General features: G+C 49.2%; 1 protein-coding gene across 3 annotated transcripts in view; it reads right to left on the bottom strand.

The window, feature by feature from the left end:
- ACLY (ATP citrate lyase) overlaps window positions 1-18512 on the bottom strand; it is a 42611-nt gene that overhangs the window by 5268 nt on the left and 18831 nt on the right. The window contains exons 14-23 of one of the 3 annotated variants that reach the window (XM_055407857.2): window positions 18431-18460; window positions 15162-15303; window positions 14709-14877; window positions 12940-13044; window positions 11859-12055; window positions 8750-8831; window positions 8166-8276; window positions 3094-3221; window positions 2426-2519; window positions 414-568 (exon numbers count right to left, since the gene is read on the bottom strand). In XM_055407857.2, the coding sequence (XP_055263832.1) occupies window positions 414-568; window positions 2426-2519; window positions 3094-3221; window positions 8166-8276; window positions 8750-8831; window positions 11859-12055; window positions 12940-13044; window positions 14709-14877; window positions 15162-15303; window positions 18431-18460 (1213 nt within the window). Of the gene's footprint in view, window positions 1-413; window positions 569-2425; window positions 2520-3093; window positions 3222-8165; window positions 8277-8749; window positions 8832-11858; window positions 12056-12939; window positions 13045-14708; window positions 14878-15161; window positions 15304-18430; window position 18512 lie in introns of all 3 variants that reach the window. The other 2 variants (XM_055407856.2, XM_055407858.2) reach the window with 2 other exon arrangements.

Genomic DNA, 18512 nt, shown 5'->3' on the forward strand with positions numbered 1-18512 from the left:
TTCAGAGGACACACTATAAGGGACTTTCTGCCTGTTGAGCAACTCCACCAGGCCTGCACTCTTCAAGCCACTAGATGCATCCAGACCTTCTGTGCTAACCCTGACCTTTCTCTCAACAGGCCTGCATTCAACTCTGGCCCATTTCTTTAAAAGTTCCCAAGGGAAAGATCCTTGATCCAAGAGCCTTGATGAGGTCCCTGCTTTCTACTTCTCTTGGTTCAGGCTGGCCTTTCCATCCTTAGAAGCCTTAGGAACAACCTGTATCTCTTTCCTCTGACCTCTCCACTGATCTGTGGCCAGAAAGCTTGATCCTGCACATGTTCCCCAAAGCTGCCCACTCCCACTCCCTTGGCCGGGGAAGAAAACGAACGCTGACTCACAAGGCCCTACCTTCTCTACGCTCCATGCCTTACCTTTTCTGGAACCAGAGGAGGCCGAGGACCCCGCCAATGCCCATCTCCTCCTTGAAGACCTCCGTGATGGGCATGCCTGCGTAGATGAGCTCCTGTCCTCGCTCGTCACAGATGCTGGTCATGAACGAGGCAGGTTTGCGGATCAAGCCCAACTCCTGAGCAGAGATGGGGGCAGAGACAAGCAGGGCTGTGGTGACCAGGGATTCTCCCAGAACGTCCTCACTATCTGTGCCCAGAACCTGTGTCCCAGGTCTTAAATACTGGCAGCCAAGCAACAACTCTCAAAGTCCTCCCGAGAAGGAAGTGCAAAGCCCTTCGATTAGATCACTGGAGGCAAGAAAACAGGAGCAATCACTCCATGGCACCTGCTCAGCCTGGGCTGTTTCTTGTCTTTACTGAATGTTTGTGGACTCAGGCAGGACACTTAGCTGTTGGCATCCAGGGGTTCCTTTTAACCTCACAACAGTAACCAGCCCCAGGTCACCTGGCTAAGAAATGGAAGAATGGCTCCAAAGGGACAATTTTTAAATACTCTACACATAGCTGCCAATCCCCCAGCAAAGTTTAATGAGGCACATGGCTGGGGAAGTGGGGGAATCCCCTCAACACGTCCTTTTCCAAGGGGAGGGCACTGAGATCCTGAATCTTCCGTTTTCAGAGTTGGGGCACAAGGTGGGTAGCATCAGCTAACTCTGTCCAAGCCCATTTCTTTAGTTATCCCTTCTGAACTTAAGAAATGCCTTTAATTATATTTTAATTACAGAAGCCAACAGGAATACACTCTCCTTTGAAGAAATCTACACTAGAACAGATGAAGTCATGTTGCCTTTGACCTCCACCCCACCCACCCTGGTTTTCTGATTTCGTGTCTGTTAGTTTAGTGAACATTTTTATGGACCTTTCTCTGATTTTATTTACACACGGAGAACAAACATCATTTTACATGCCTACATTTTTCATACTCATAATAGAAACACTGTTCTACAATGTGCTATTTACTCAATGAATCTGAGTGCTATACATGTTAGCATATATCCAGATTTAGTTCATTGCTTTTAACTGCTGTAGAATATCCCCTCATGACAATCCCATATGTCGGCCATTCCTCCACCAGTGACCATCAGCTCAAAAAATATTCTTGAACATATGTGTATATGCAAGCATTTCCTTCAAGGAGCTTTCCAGACAAGGAATTGCTGGGTCATATGGTATGAGCACTGTTACACTGAATTGACATTATTCAAGTGCCTTTCAGAGAGGTCATGCCAATGCCACTCCCTCCACCAACGCATCAATGTACCAGCCTCATCATGTGTGCTAAGTTGCTTCAGTCAATGTCCAACTCTTTGCAACCCTATGGACTGTAGCCCGCCAGGTTCCTCTTTTCATGGGATTCTCCAGGCAAGAATACTGGAGTAGGTTGCCATGCCCTCCTCTAGGGGATCTTCCTGACTCACGGATTGAACCCACGTCGCCTGTGGCTCCTGCATTGCTGGCGGATTCTTTACCGCTGAGCCACCAGGGAAACCCTTCCAGCCTCCTCACACCCATACAAACAATATATCAGAGAACTTTTTGTGTGTGTATGGTCTTTGCTAACCTGTTGGAGATAACTGGTATCACAGTTTCTACTTTGGTTTCTTTTATAAGGAGTGAAGCTGAGCAACTCTTCATGTTGAAAGAACATCTCCTACCCATTGTTCTAATGGGTTATTGGCCTTTTAAAAATGGATTTTTAAGAGATCTTGTAGATAAGAGAATTTGCTCTATATCTATGTCCCTGCCTTAGACAAGTAGCCTGAAATCTCTTAGCAGGTACAGATGGCTCTAGAGGACATTGTCTGTCCCCAGCCCCTGTTTCCAGGTCAGGCCACACCACTGTGGGAGGTACACGCTGCCCTTGCCCCCTCCTGGGCCCTGCATCTGTTTCTCTGGCTGGTCAGAAGGGGCCACCTCACAAGCTCCAGCATACCTCGGCCACACACATGGTCAGGGACACGTGGGGCACCTACCCGGGCCCAAGAGTAGTCCATGGGTACTGTGGGGGGCGGCACCTCCTGAGCAGGTACAATGACTCCTCCGGCCACGAGATACTCGTACACGGACCTGGGAGGCAGGGGAAGCGGAGGAGAAGAGACATCCACGTGGATTCATTCTTCTGGGCTCTTCTAGGGCACCTCTTGAATGCTCTTCCATCTAACCCGAGAGATTCCCAGCCCCGTATCCCCCGTTGTCAGTAGCTTACCCTTACCAGGTGGATTCCCAAGAACTAAATGAAAACAAGTTCTAGCCAAGACCCGCCCCACTGCCTCTGAATGGGACCTTAGAGAAGGCTGAGTCTGGAGGCCAAGGAAGGCCAGAGGGGAGGAGCGGGGAGAGACAACAGCTCATGTAATGGATGAATGTTCCCACGCTTCTCTCTCATTCATGGCCCACCAAGTAGGTAGGCTCAGAAACTGAATGTTTTAACCCCAGTCTGAACAGCCTGTAACTGCTGCTTTTAGAAACAAGTTAGAAATAAGGAAAGCCAAAAAGGGAAGATTCTGGACCATCTGAAGAGCTGCCTTAGACGCCTGAGAGAGACCAGGCATATCGGACACCTGTATTTCGGCGAGGTTGCTGCCCTGGCAAGGGACTGGGAAAGGGGCAGGGAGGTGCCACCCTCTCCAGGTCCACTTACTGGATGATTTCTCCAAGCTCATCGAAGCTCCGGGGCACAAACACTCCGGCCTCCTTCAAGGCCTGGTTCTTGGCAACTGCAGTTTCGGAAGCCTGGTTGGCACAAGCTCCAGCGTGGCCGAACTGAACCTGGAATGCAAAGGAGAATGGTTTTAGCAGGCCGGTCAATCCCCTAAGAGAGAGAAGGCCCCTGAGGATGTTGGCACTGATTCCAGGCCAGACCCCACTCAATGCTCTATGTCAGCAGTCCCTCACCTTTCTGGCACCAGGGGCCAGTTTCGTGGAAGACAGTTTTCCCACAGACCAGGGCTGGGTGGTGGTGGTGGTGACAGTCTTGGGATGATTCAAGCGCTTTACATTTACTGTGCATTTTATTTCTATTATTATTACATCAGCTCCACCTCAGCTCATCAGGCATCAGATCCTGGAGACTGGGGACCGTTGCTCTACGTGAATCACTTCAGGCCCCCAGAAGGCTCATTGAATAGGTGCGCTGGCTGACTCTCAGGCACAGATGAGAACCTGAGGCCCCAAGAAGCTCAAGAGCTTTTACTCAAGGTCACACAGCTGGGGCACCGGAGCCAGGATACGAGCCTGGCGCCCAACTCCACAAACACCTTCCTCTGGCTTCCCATGGGGCACTTACTGGGTAGCGATGGAGATGAGGAGATAAAGAACAGCAGTCAGTTTGGGGCAACTGTGAGAAGTTACAAACTGCCAGGCTTAGCTAAGCGGTGCTCGTAAGTGTGATCGGACTGTCCTGCACATACTTTTATGTGCCCTTACTAAATAAAACTGAACCCCAGAAGACTTCCTGTAAAAATCCAAATTTCTACTTTTCTTAAAAAAAGCCACATTTTCAAATTTTGGCCTAAATTCCCACATAGCAACAATCACAGGGCGCTAATCAGCTATTGCCCCTTTCCACCTGAGCATGAGCTAAGATTAAACTATAAACCCAGTGGACTATGGGGGTAGGGGGCTGGTTATGGGGAGAGAGAAGGAAGGAAAAACCAATCAGAAGAGCTATGTGCTAACTGCATCTTTGATTAAGCAACAAGGAAAAGAGATTAACTTCATGAAATGTGGTACGAAACTCTAATCAGGGCAGGTGTGGTAATCACATCCTCCCTGTTTAAATAATACTTCATATGCATGCGCATGCTTAGTCGCTCAGTCGTGTCTCACTTGGACTCTTGCGACCCCATAGACTGTAGCCTGCCAGGCTCCTCTGTCCACGGGATTCTCTAGGAGAGAATACCAGCATGGGCTGCCATTTCCTTCTCCAGGGGATCTTCCAACCCAGGGATCGAACCCAAGTCTCCTGTATTGCAGTCAGACTCTTTAAACACTGAGCTACAAGGGAAGCCCAAAATAACACTGCACCCAGACACTTTTCTAAAAGCTTCACAAATGTCATCATTCAGTACCTACAACTGTTTCCTCTCAACGAGGAAGTGGAAGCACAGAGCGACAGAGTCAAGGTCACACAGGTGGCACGTGGCAGCACAAATGTGGCCTCTCACTGTGGCCCTTACTCTGACATATAACAAAAGGGCGCTGAAATGGGGTTTTAAGTTTTTTTTTTTATCATTATTTTATTTTTGGCTGTGCTGCATGGCATGTGGGTCTTAGTTCCCTGACCAGGGATCAAACCCACAGCCCCTGCATTGGAAGTGTGAAGTCTTAACCACTCGGACTACCAGGGAAGTCCCAGAGCTGAAGTGTTAAAAAAGGTAAACCAGAACCGCTCTCTGGTCAGCAAGGCTTGAAGACACATGCTCCAGAGCAAGTTCCCAGGGCCTTCTGTACAGAACTTAATCTGCGTGGGTAGCGGGGGCGCGAAGAAGAGACTGTGCGTTCACATAAACTCAACGGACACTGGACTTAAAGAAGGTAAGCAGGTTTAACTCAGATTTCTCGGAGCTAAAGCTTTTAAAAAGGAGATAATGACATCTGAGTATGTTCAGAATTTATAGAAGCTTCCTTTTCGTTGGTTTTTGTTTTGTTTTGAGGGCCATCGCTACAGGACTCTCATGGCTCAGCAGTCAAGAATCTACCTGCAATGCAGGAGGCCCCGGTTCAATCCCTGAATCGGGAAGATCCCCTGGAGGAGGGCATGGCAACCCACTCCAGTATTCTTGCCTGGAGAATCCCATGGACAGCAGAGCCTGGCAGGCTACAGCCCATGGGGTCACATAGAGTCGGACATGCCTAAGTGAAGCAGCAGCAGCAGCAGCAGCTGTAGGACCAGCGTTTTGGGACACGGCCATCTTGCCACTGTCCTCTTATCTCTACTCCCAATTCTTTTTTTAATATAACTGTTATGTTTTAATTTATTTTTGGCTGCCCTGGGTCTTGTATTGCTTTCTCTAGCTGTGACAAGTGGGGGGCTACTCTCTAGTTGAGATGTGCAGGCTTCTCATTGCCATGGCTTCTCTTTTGAGCAGCACAGGCTCAGCAGCTGTGGCTTAGTTGCTCTGCAACATGAGGAATCTTTCCTGATTATGGATCGAACTTGTGTCCGCTGCATTGGCAGGCGGATTCCTATCCACTGGACCACCAGGGAAGTCCCATCTCCCGGTTCTCAGTTCCATTTTCCCAAGGCACTGAACTGAGGATATTGTGTTGTGTACCTATCTCACCTCCTCTATGGGGCAGAGAGCTCTGCAAGGTCATGAGACCTGTTCAAGGAATCGAAAAACACTTATTAGCTGGATCATCACAGTACTACTCTATATTCGTATATTCTTGAAACTACATATACAAAGTTTTTTTAAAAAGTGAATAAAAAGCAAAAATAAAACACCTTGAGGGCTTCCCGGGCGGCTCAGGGGTAAAGAATCCACCTGTCATTGCAGGAAACATGGGTTCCATCCCTGATCCGAGAAGATCCCACATGCCGCAGAGCAACTAAGCCACAACCATTGAGCCTATGTTCTAGAGCCCAGGAAACCCAACTACTGAACCCACGCGCTGCAGCTACTGAAGCCCTCGTACCCTAGAGCCTGTGCTCCTCAACAAGAGAAGCCACCGCCACGAGAAGCCCACACACCGCCACTAGAGAAAAAGCCCATTCAGTAACGAAGACCCAGGACAGCCAAAAATAATTATTTTTAACCCCCTCCCCCCAAAAAGCAAAATACTTCAAGGACCTGCCCTACCCAGAGGGTGATGATGAGCACCTGCCCAGAAACAAATAAGCAGGGTCCTCACCCTCCTGGAGGGGTCCTCAGCATGCCGGGGGTTGCCGTAAAGCAGAGTTGGTTAAGAGAAAGCCTGCAGGGTTGGAACTATTTTCAGCTGTTGTAGTGGAATGGAGAGCAGTCATGAAGAAACAGACTAGGAACGGCTTCATGGAACAGGTGTGTTGAAGACTGGAAACCAGTATCTGCTAAGACCTGCATGCCCTACACCTTTACAGTTACCTTCTTATCTAAGCCACACAGCAATCCTGATTCCTCCCCCCACCCCCTCTTTTTCATGGCTGCATCAGGCAGCATGTGGGATCTTGGTTCCCCGACCAGGTATTGAACCTGTTGCCCGCTGTGGTGGAAGTATGGAGTCTTAGCCACTGGGCTGGCAGCGAAGTCCCTCAGAATCATCTCCTTTCTACAGCCCAGGAAAATGAGGTACAGAGAGGTGAAACGACTCGCCCCAGTCACACAGATCCACCAGGAGCTAACTCTAAGGCCTGTGGAAGTGGGGCTCAGCCCTAGAGGATGGGCAGGGTCCATGACCCACTCCCTTCCTTTTCATTTATTTGGAAAAAAGATACACAGACAGTTCACAGTTACACAAAGTGGAGCCTATGGTAAGCATTTGCCACATCTTGTCCCTTCTTAGATCCCACGTGAACCCTTTCTACGTCGACGTCTCAAGATCCACCTTGTTCTTCTCCTGCTCAGTTTTCTATTACATGGTCATGCCATGAGGACACAACACAGTCCCCTCCCAACCAGTGTTTAGGGTGTTTCCATGTCTTGCCATCACCACATGGCAGCAGGTATCCTCCAAGTACACATACTTCTAAACATTTCAGCACACACATCCACCAAGTAAATTAGCAGAAATTGAGCTGCTAGTTCACAGGAGAGGTACATTTTACAACTGGACAAATAGTGCTATTTGGAGATGACAGGAATCTGAAGGAGGAAGGCAATCAACCTAAAGGGAAAGGACAGTGGGACAGGCTTACTGGAAGGAAGAACTGAGGGTGGCCGCACCTCCAAGCATATGGGATCTTAGTTCCCCATCTAAGGACGGAACCTGTGTCTCCTGCAGTGGCAGCGTAGATTCTGAACCACTGGACCACCAGGGAAGTCCAAGGACTGAGATTTAAGTGTAGGAATTATCGCTGCTGCAGGAAGCCTTAATGGCCAAATTTTATTTTATATACACACAGCAGAGGTCAAGGTCTGACACTCAGCTACTGACGAACTGATGGGTGACAAGTGGTTGTTTCCTTGGTTTCATCATTAGTGGGTGGGCCTTCTTTAAGACAGAGGATTCTCTAAGCTGGACTCCAGGGGCTGAGGTCTGGCCAGTCCCACCCAGCAGGAGTGGGAGAGCTCAGAGGGTTTCTAACATGCACTACAGGCTGGACTTCTGCTCCCAGGCACTTTCATATGTATCAGGTCACGTTAACACATCCAGAGGCTTTCCTCTACAATCCCTCCCCACACAGGACTTCCCACCAGCCCCGTGCCAGCTCTGAGCCTAGGTTATGTCCTCTCCCTCCCCGGCCCCCACCTCACTCAGCGAAACTCCTTCTCATCCCTTAAGGAGTAGTTCATCTTCTCTAGACGCCATCTCAACTAATCCAGGCAGTATGTTACTCATACTCTGAAGAGGGACTCAAAGCCTTGCTCTGGCCTCAATCTGGGGATGAATTTGTCTCTTGCAACTGGACTTTAGCTTCTAGAGAGGAGGGGCCCAGCTGGCCCGTGTGGTAACCAAGCAGGTAACGAATGCTTATTGACGAAACAAGCCACTTCCTAGGATGCCCACATGGCTTCCCAGAGATGCTCTCCCTCAGGCCTCCCACCCAGCAGGGACCAGTCCCAGCCATACCTCGGATGAGAACATGGTGGCACAGGTCCCGATACACCAGCAGACCACAGGCTTGGTGATGCGGCCCTCCTTGATGCCCCGGCAGATCTTATACTCCTCCGTGCCCCCTATCTGTCAGGCAACAAGAAAAAGCCCCTGAGTCAGTCGAACCCATTTTGATTTGCTCCCAGAGCAGCAATGCAGCAGGAAAATCTGTCCTGAATCAGGCAGAAGCCCAGGTCATCAGGTGTCTGGAGTTCCAACTTGAAGATGAGGGAACAGGGGCTTTGGTCAAATAACAGCTTAGAAGATGGAGATGAGAGATGCAACAAAGTATTTTCAAACGATGATGGGTATCCTTGGAGAGTTCCTAGAACTCCCCCTTCCTGATCTAAGGGTATGAGATAATTTAGGAACAGATCTGATCAGGGGCATACGTCAGAGAGGTTCTTTCACTCCAGCTATCCACTCCACCCACCAGGGACAGACTAGGGCCAGCCAGGGACTGTCACTTTCAGTTATACATAAACAAAATGCATGACTTTCTTAAAAACCAAAATAACATGAATTTTATAAAAAGAAAAAAAAAATTAAAACAAACTTACCTCTCCGAGAACCACAATCATTTTGACTCCTGGAGTGTCCTGATAACGTAACACATGATCCATAAATGTTGAGCCGGGGTACCTGGTGAGAGCAGGAGATGCAGTGAGGTGAGGTGTGAGTACAGGTGTGGGAAGCACACGTGTACTAAGAACACAGTGGAGTTTTTTGTGGGTGTGGATGCTCAGTGAGGGTCCAGAGATGCCTCAGGAATAACGGGGGAGGGGAGGTGGTAAATGGAACACAAGGGAAGGGAAGGAAGAGAAGTTAAGAAGCGCAGAGAAGTCCATGCGGCAGAAAGAGACGCCTGGAGGGTGCACGTGGCGGGTAAGTTTCAAATGCGTCCACAGGGACCTCCCTGGCGGCCTAGTGGTTAAGCCTCTGTGCTTCCACTTCAGGGAACACAGATTTGATCCCTGGTTGAGGAACTAAGATTCCACATGCTGCTCAGCATGACCAAAATAAATAAATAAAATATGTCCATAGTCCCTTTAAAACAGTGGAAATTCATGCCTCTCTTCCTGAATTTGGGTCGTTCAATACTCTCCCCTGACTAGCTCATTTTGGGGGAAGGCAGCCATGAGTAGTGGCTGGGGGAAGGACTCTCAGTCATCAGGGCAGAAGCCCACCTGCCAGCCACCTGCAGCCTGCCCATATCTGACCACCTCAACAGAGACCTCCTCTGCACCTGCCAGAACCTCCCAACCAAGCCCTGGATCCTAAAGCACAGGAACCATAAGGATACACGTTTATCACTGCAGTCACTTTGTTTTGGGGTGATTTTTAAGAAACACAGCAATAGATAATGAATATTGTGTGCCAAGCTGCATCCCAGGCTATTGCTAGGTCTATGTATAGGCCGAAATACTTCAATTTTCTACTGTCACTTGAGTTTGCAGAAGGACTTAAGGCCGAGTAGGCTTCAGATCTCCCAGGTCCTTTTGATATACTCAGGAGCATTAAATCCCAAGAGGACAGTATAACTGGCAGCACCTCCCAGACTCGTCTGACTTGGAGCCTTTTGTCAGGGAGCACCAGGGGACTAGGGGTCCTAAGACCACCTCCCCAGAGACCTCAGCAAAAGTCCCTTCTCACTCAGGTGTTCCATTTGGAATGATCTGGGAGGGCCAGGAGGGTTGACAAGGTGACTTGGTCTTAACAGCCTTTGGTTTCTAGGCCGAACAATAGCAGCAGTAATAACAGTCAACAGTAATGGCAAACATCTATCATGGAAACAACTACCAGGCATTGCTCTAAGACATTACTCAGTCGATGACCTACTGATCATTGTTCCTACTAACAAAAAATAATAACACAATTTGCGACACGGTAAGAAATATATATATATATATATATATATATGTCTCTGCTTCCAGTTCCTGGCACAGAGCTCTGAAAACCCTCGCTATCTGCGTGACAGGGTACTAAGAGCATCTTTTGTTCTAATATTTGGTCTTTGGCACTGGTTCCTGACCCAGCACGCATAAAACCTTTGTCATTTTCTGAGTCATGGGGGTGGATAGCAGTGTGTTTTGTTTTCATGACGCAACTCCTGGCAGGCTGGTACAATGTGTTCAACGGAGAAGGCACAGAAGCTCCACGCACTCTCCACGTTATGACCTATCACCCTCTTCAACCTCATTGCTCCTTAGTTACATACTTTTGTAATAACCCGGGAAGCCTGTGAGTAAATTTTTCCTGAGTTCTGCAAGCCTTTCTAGCAAATTATTAAACCTGAGGAGGGAGTCATAGGACCACCCTTCCCCCTCCCCACCCTCCACTGATTTATAGCCAGTGTTCAGAAGTACCAGAGGCTGGGGTTTGCAGAGTCCTAGGGGACCAAGCCCCAGACCTATGGGATCTGATGCTATGATGCTATTTCCAGATAGACAATGTCAGAATTTAATTGAACTGTAGGACTCTGAGTAGGGGTATCTGCAGAGAATCAGAGAACTGCTCAGAGCTAGAAAATTACCCTTATATTTGTGGCCAGAAGTGTTAATGAATAAAAGAATAGTTTTCTCTTTCCCTCTTTTTTGTTAATTTGGCTGCCCTGCATAGCTTGTGGGATTTTAGTTCCCAGACCAGGGATTGAACTGGGTCCTTGGCAGTGAGAGCTTGGAATCCTAACCACTGGACCACCAGGGAAGTCCCCTCCCTTTCACTCTTATTAACTACAATTAACACCGAGAATTTACTAAGCATCAGGCCCTATATTAATCTCATTTAATCCTCCAAACCCTGGAGAAGGAAATGGCAACCCACTTCAGTATTCTTGCCTAGAGAATCCCCATGGACAGAGGAGCCTGGCAGGCTACAGTCCATGGGGTCACAAGAGTCAGACATGACTTAGAGACTAAACCACCACCACCACCACCACCAATCCTCCAAAAACCTCCAGTGGGGGATAGTACTCTACTCATTTGCTCTATAAGGTTGATGGAGGTCTAGGGAGGGTTGGTAACCTCCCCAGGATTGCAGCAGCCACCGCCTCCCCAAATCCTGCTACCCCAAACACAGAAACTAGGATTTGAACCCCTTGGGCCTGATTTCAGAATAGGCCCTGCTAAGCATTGCCCTCTGCTGCCTTCCTCTGGCTACAAATCAAGACAACAGAATTACCCCCAAAGCCCAAACGCCTTTTGAAACACCTTTCTAGGGAGTTTGGGATGGTCATGTACACACATCTATATCTAAAATGGATAACCAACAAGTACCTACTGTATAGCACATGAACTCTGCTCAGTGTTATATGGCAGCCTGGATGGGAGCAGAGTCTGGGGGAGAATAGATACATGCATATGTATGGCTGAGTTCCTTCGATGTTCACCTGAAACTATCACAACATTGCTAACTGGCTATGAAAGAGGAAGTGTTAGTTGCTCAGTCACGTCCAACTCTTTGTGACCCCATGGACTGTAGCGTGCCAGGTTCCTTTGTCTATGGAATTCTCCAGGTGAGAATACTGGACTGGATATCCATTCTCTTTTCCAGGTGAGCTTTCCAAACCAGAGATCGAACCTGCGTCTCTGGCACTGCAGGCAGATTCTTCACCATTTGAGCCACCACTGGCTATAGCCCAATACAAAATAAAAAATTAAAAAAGATCACCTGTCCCCACCAATGGCCACGCCTTCGTAGACGCCATCCGTGGTTCGAGAGATGATATTGTTGAGCTCGTTGGACATGCCGCCTGAACGCGAGACATAGGCCACACTGCCTGGGCGGTACAGCTTAGAGGCCAAGATGTTGTCCAGCATCCCGCCGGTGTTCCCGATCTTAAAGCACCCGGGCTTGATGCCACCAACCTGCCGGAGTGGAAGCTTTGGTCAGGGAGGAGGGCAGGCAGAGGGACCATAGAGCTCTGCCGAGTCACAGAGCCCAGGATCACCCGCCCAGCCCACCCTGGCCAGCACCTGCATGTGTGGTTTCCTGCTGAGGAAGATTCTTCTCCCCCTCAAGAGACATTACACAGAAAAACGGAGCCATGTGTATACAATGTGGCTTATAACTGCAGATACAGATGTGCACACTAAGGGTTAAGTAACTTCTTTTGCTACAAAAGGACAAGGTCATCCAGTAAAGGTGTCTGATGCAAGCAAGTATTCTGCTCAAGATCACCCTCCACCTCCGAGACGAAAGGTCCCTAGCTTAGTTCAAAAATCTTAGCTTCATCCAAACTTTTAGTGTAACAACTAAGTAAAAACAAACAACAACAAAAAACATTCACAGGGCCATTTTTTGTTACATGAAGAAGTTTTGTGTCAAGAATAAGGCCCCTAGGTAGATTTCTTTTTGGTTCACAGTTGCAGGAATGAAATATTCAAAGACCATGCTATGGTTGCATGAGGATGGACACTTAAAACAAAAAAAGCTTCTTAGTCCCTTGAAACTATAAAGGGGATATGGTCTGGGGAGACAGCCCTTTAAAAAATTAAGTGGAAATGGACAGGGAATTCCCTGGTGGTCCAGTGGTTAGGACACAGCACTTCCATGGCTGGGACCTGGGTACGATCTCTTGTTGGGGAAGTAGGCTCTCGCAGGCTGCAGGAAGCAGTCAGAACAAACAAGCAAAAACTGGCAATGGACAGACTGACTTTCCGCAGGTACTCTTTCAATCTTTTCAGACTAGACAGGAGACAGAAGAGTCAACGATGAGTTTTGAGAGCCTGGAAGCAGAAGGGACACTCACGGTGGCAGGCCCAATGATGGTCACTCCCTTCTGCTCCGCCTTCTTGATCAGCTTCCTCGTGAGGGCCTCAGGGATGCCTTCGGCTATGATGGCGATGGTCCGGATCTAGAGAATGAGGGACAGTTATCGTTTCACCACGTGAGACAACAAGGCGGCAACCTTTCCTGAACCCACCTCCCAGACCTCTCCCAGGAGTAAACATGACAATATGCACCTCCTTCTTCCCACCAGCCTATGGCCATTCAACCCTCCCCTAAAAGAGAGGCACCTGAAACTGCTCTCCATTGGTTACCATCACAGTGACTCCGTAACCAAGCAGAAGGTTCCAGAGAACTCGCTGTAGTCCAAGCTGTTCTACTCTTGCCCATCCAAAACCTGACATCACTCAGCCCCATCTGTCCAGATGCCTGATTATAAACCAGCTATAGGAATAAGGTACGTGACAGAAACAAGCTGTTTCCACACTTGGACCAGAGAGTAGGCTAAGGGAAGAGCCAGAGCAGGTGGGGTTGAGTGAGAAAGACCCCACACAAACCTTTTCTATAAAGGGCAAGACAGTGTTTGAGGGTTTGTTGGTCATATGGTCTCTGGGGGTAACTAGTACATTTTGCCTTCGAAGCATAAAAGCTGCCATGGACGATGTGTAAATGAATGAGCTTGTCTGTATTTCAATAAAACTTTATTTACAACAACAGGCAGGGGCCTGGGTTTGGCCCTTGGGCTGTAGTTCACCAACCTGTACTAAAGACTAGAAAAGTTGCTCATTTTTAACAGGTTTTTTTTTGTTGTTTTTTTTTTCCGCTTCACCGAGATATCAAAACAAGTTTATATTCTCTAGTCATAAATGGAAATAAGTCCGTTCTGTATCAGACAATAATTTTGAACAGAAAAATGACTATCTTAATCTGTAAGAGCTCTTACAAATCAATAACAAAAAAAGATAAACACCTCAAAAGAAAAAAAAGGAAGGCCATATCACAGAATGCAAATGGCCAACACATATTTTCAAAAGCTCATCTTAGTTAATAATCAAAGATATGCAAATTAAATAGAATGCCTATCATTCTGTCATGTATATATGTTCTTTAAATCCAAGTATTCAGTGTTGGCCAGGGAGGCCTGGCATGCTGTAGTCCATGGGGTCACAAAGAGTTGGACACGACTTAGCAACTGAACAACATCAACAGTGTTGGCAAGCAGGATGGATCAAAGCTGCACATCCTGGTGCAGCAGTGTGACTTCTAGACATTCACGTGGGGAAGCAATGAAGGATATATGCTCATCACGAGACTTGAAAAAGCAAAAATGGTGAATACGGATATGGAAAGCATCACTGACAGAGATGGATTATAAAATAGATACGTTATTCCATTTGTTCAAATCCAGAAAAAAGTATGGATAGGGACGGACACAAAGCCAGCAACCGTGCATCTGGGAAATTAATCTTGAGATATTTTTCCTCTTCTACTTATCAGCATTTTTTTCAACAACAAATGTGTCACAATCTTATGATAAAAATAATGCTTTTGATCCTGTTTTCAAAACCAGTCTCAGCACGGAGAGCACCTGGTGGGTACGGATGATCCTGGACTCTGCCAGCCCAGGTGAGCAGCCAGCGTACCCTCAGTGACCACGTCACCTCCTGAAGATCAAGTCTCCCACCACTTTCACCCAAACTGCTGGCCAGTCCCGAGCCCCAAGGCCTTTGTCACCGGTGGACAGCCCTCAGGACTCGCCCAGCCTCCCAGCCCCAGGGCGCGGTGAGCTACCTGAGCGTAATTCATGGTCTCGATGGTGCTGTCGTAGGCAGAGCGCAGGGAGGCGAAGCTGATCAGCACATCCACCTCCGGGTGCTTCTTCATGGCATCGGCCATGTTCTTGAAGACGGAGATCAGGATCTCCTTGTGACCCCAGTAAAACTTCTGTTTGTGGTCCCCGCTGTGAGAAAGGCAGAGGAGGGCTAAGGACACAGCCAACCTGCCGGGGCTCAGGAGGGGCTTCACCCAGAGGGTAAAAAGGCAGGGTCGCTGTCTTCAAAGAGTTTAGTGTATGGGAAAGAGATCCCCCAGAAATATCAACCGCCCCCATCTGAGATGGGCAGACGCCTCCCCAGCAAGGGGGGGATAAGCCAAGGCCCCCCAGCTGTGTGGCTGTCAGAGGAGATGCGATGAGGACCTCCCACTTGGTGGTTGCATCCAGCCTCCCGGCCCTGAGTGACTCACGTAAAAGGGTACACCATGGCAGCCACCGAGGGCTCGTCGCGGGAGCAGACGTAGTCAAAGTCCAGCATGCCCTGCACAGCCCGGGTCTGCATGCCCCACACGATGGCCTTGGTGTGGCGGCTGAAGAGGGTGGCGCTCTTTCCTGGTGGGCAGAGACACAGCGAGTGCACCCAGTACACACACACCCCTAGGGGCTACCTGCCAGACCCCTCCTCACCCCAGGTCCGGGGAGAGTGACTCATCAAAACTGCAAAGGAAGGCAAGAGGATGGAACTCGGACAACCTGCGGGACAACGCGCCTGGATTTGTTCTGCAAAGAGGTAGCAGAGAGTAAGAAAAGAGCAGAGGAGTCCTGCCTGGCTGGCAAAGAGCTCAACAGTGAATGGACAGAATTCCTACAGGAAAGGTATGCATATGCAAATGAGGGCTTGATCAAATTTTTTTTTTTTTTTTGGCTGCGCTAGGTCTTCACTGCTGAGTGCAGGCTTTCTCTAGTTGCGGGAGCTACTCTCGGTCGTGACACATGGCCTTCTCACTGCGACGGTTTCCCCTGTTGTGGCGCACAGGCTCTAGGGCACAGGCTCAGCAGCTGCCATGCGTGGGCTTAGCTGCCTCACAGCGTGTAGAATCTTAGTTCTTGGCCCAGGGATCCCCTGCATTGGCAGGCAGATAGATTCTTAACCACTGGACCATCAGGGAAGTCCTGATCAACTATTTTTAAAGTCATCTGAAAAAAAAAAAAGTTAAGTTCTCCCAATCAGAGTGACTGAAAGACGTGTTTTTTCTAACTTTGGTGCGGGGGCAGGGGAGGTGGGAGTGGCGGGAGGCGCGGCCACGCTGCTCAGCACAAAGGATCTTAGTTCCTTGTCCAGGTATTGAATCTGTGCTCCCTGCAGTGGAAGCATGGAGTCTTAACCACAGAACCACCAGAGAAGTCCCGCGGACTTTTCATTTTTTAATTGAAGCATAGTTGATTTACAATGTTGTATTCATTTCTGCTGTACAGCAAAGTGACACAAATATACACACACACACACAGAAGTACATATATATCTCACAGGACACTGAATATAGTTCCCTGTGCTATACGGTGGGACCTTGTGGTTCACTATAAGACTTCAAACAGATCCCCAACAATCCTTACCACCTGGGAACTTGGACATAAGCCAGCTCGTGTCAGGATTTGAACCTCTTGATTCTAGGTCAGTGTAGGTGCAACAAAGAGATTGGTTGTAGGCTCATCTCATTGAGCTTCCACCTGACCTTTTCCCCACAGCCTCCTCCCAGGTGGCTCTTTCCTGCTTCTAGAGGGGTCACCACCAGAGGGCAGGAAAGGGCAGAGGAGATCGGGAGCTGGCAGTCACCTAGAGCAGGCGCATCACCTGACCCTCCTGCTCTCAGCTGGAGGAAAGCAGCCATCAGGGGAGGTTCTCAGCTCTCCCTCAAGAAACATAATGCAGAAAGCTCAGGGGCATTTAGTATTAATTAACCTGCTATACTATCACTGGCTTGGCTAACCAAGTTCAGGGTCTGATTAAATTAAGAGGGAGCTTCCCTAGTGGTTCAATGGTTAAGAATCCACCTTGCAATGCAGGGAACACAGGTTCGATCCCTGGTCAGGGAACTAAGATCCCACATGCAGAGGAGCAATGAGCCCAAACGTCCCACCAGAGCCCACGCGCCACAACACAAGATACCGCCTGTCACAAGGAAAATCCCAGGCGCCACAACTGGGACCTGATACAGCTAAATGATTTTTTTTAATGAAATTTAGAGATCACTTTCCCCAGGCATGGAGAATTCACATCCCCATGCAGGCTCGCCTCTTCCATCACAGCCATAAGCTTCTCATGACAGAAGGTTCCCGATGGTGCCAGCACCCAGGATTTACTGTGCCCTGGATCTATCTGGGTTCAGTGAGACATGAGATCACAGAACAAGTGAGGCCACCTTGTCCAGTTCTCTCACTTTCCAATTCCTGCAAACTGAAGCCCAGAGATGCCAAATGACGGAAACTGTAGGTCATCTAGCATCAAAGTCAGGATTACACAAATACTAACTTGAGATGCAGCTCAACTGTGCAAGTGTGGAGGGACATAAGCCAGCATTGCCCCGCCCAGCTCCCCATACCCGGGGATGCCAGGACAAGGTCTGGAATCTGTACCAACCCACACGCACTCCTAGCTTGAAAAGGGCAGAACAGGAGCACTCAGCACACAGAGAAGACAAGCTGAAGGTGGCAATCCTCAGCCTACTAGAAGCACAGAGGCGCCAGAGAGAACCTGTGCTTTGGGGCTAAGCCCCCATGAGGCTCCTCCACTGGCTCCGCTGTCCTGGCCCAATCTGCCCCCACTTGCTGCCCTCCTTTCCCATATAGCTGAGGACTGACAGTAAGACCAAACCCATTTCTCCCTCCGCCCCCACCCCCATCCTGGCCAAGAGTTCTCTCATTGAGAGTATATTCAGGGCTCAGCCTCAGGTTGCCAGAGGCTGGAAGGAAGGGCTACTTGACCTCGCCTAGCTACCTCTTTCCTCCTCTTAGCAAAGGGTCACAGGTCATCCTTAAGAGACTACCATTCCCCGCATTTTCCATAGCTGTGAATATCAAAAAGGTAAATGGAAGACCTGACACTTCGAACTGGTGCATCTATCCACCTCAGTGAACCTAGTCACATGTGCACGTGAGTGTGAGCACACACAAATCACGTCCCTGCTGAACAGTGACCTCACACACACACAAAGCCCAGTCAGATTGACTGTGCACCCTCCCAGGTCTCTCTCTCTCCTTCTCCATCCTGTCTTCTACCCAAACCCCAGAGAAATCTGAACTTGTCCCAGGTGCTGGGAGCTCTGGGATGCAGTCGGCAGTGATGAGACAGAGGTGGGAAAAGAAAATGAAGCCGTCATGGGATGCAGAGAATCAGGTGGCCCGCTGGCTCCGCCACGCCCCCTTCCGTTTCCATGGCTTCCTCCTGGGCTCCACTCCCCTCTCCGAGGCTGTGGGCCTGGCTCCTGCCCCTCCTGCACTGTCCACTCCCTCCCACGTATGAGCTGGTGACAACCCCCACAGCAAGGAGAGCAGGGGCGTAAAATAAAGCAGGGGTGGGAAGGGAGCGGGAGCGAAGACCAGGACTTGGGGCAGGCGATACCACGGCAGGGACAGAGAAGATACCAGACAACACTGCAGCCCACCAGGGACGGGGACACAGAAGCACACAGTAAGGACTGCAACCCACTAAAGGCCACACGCGGAGCTGAGGGCATCCTACCTTGCAGGGGTCTTGGACTTGGGACTGAATCTGTCAAAGAAAATGACCAAGGCGACTGAGTGACCCGTTGATGGCTGGAGGC

This window comes from Moschus berezovskii, chromosome 20 (genome assembly GCF_049115385.1).
Source record: "Moschus berezovskii isolate FMDL1 chromosome 20, NW_MosBer_1.0, whole genome shotgun sequence".
NCBI lineage: Eukaryota > Metazoa > Chordata > Mammalia > Artiodactyla > Moschidae > Moschus > Moschus berezovskii.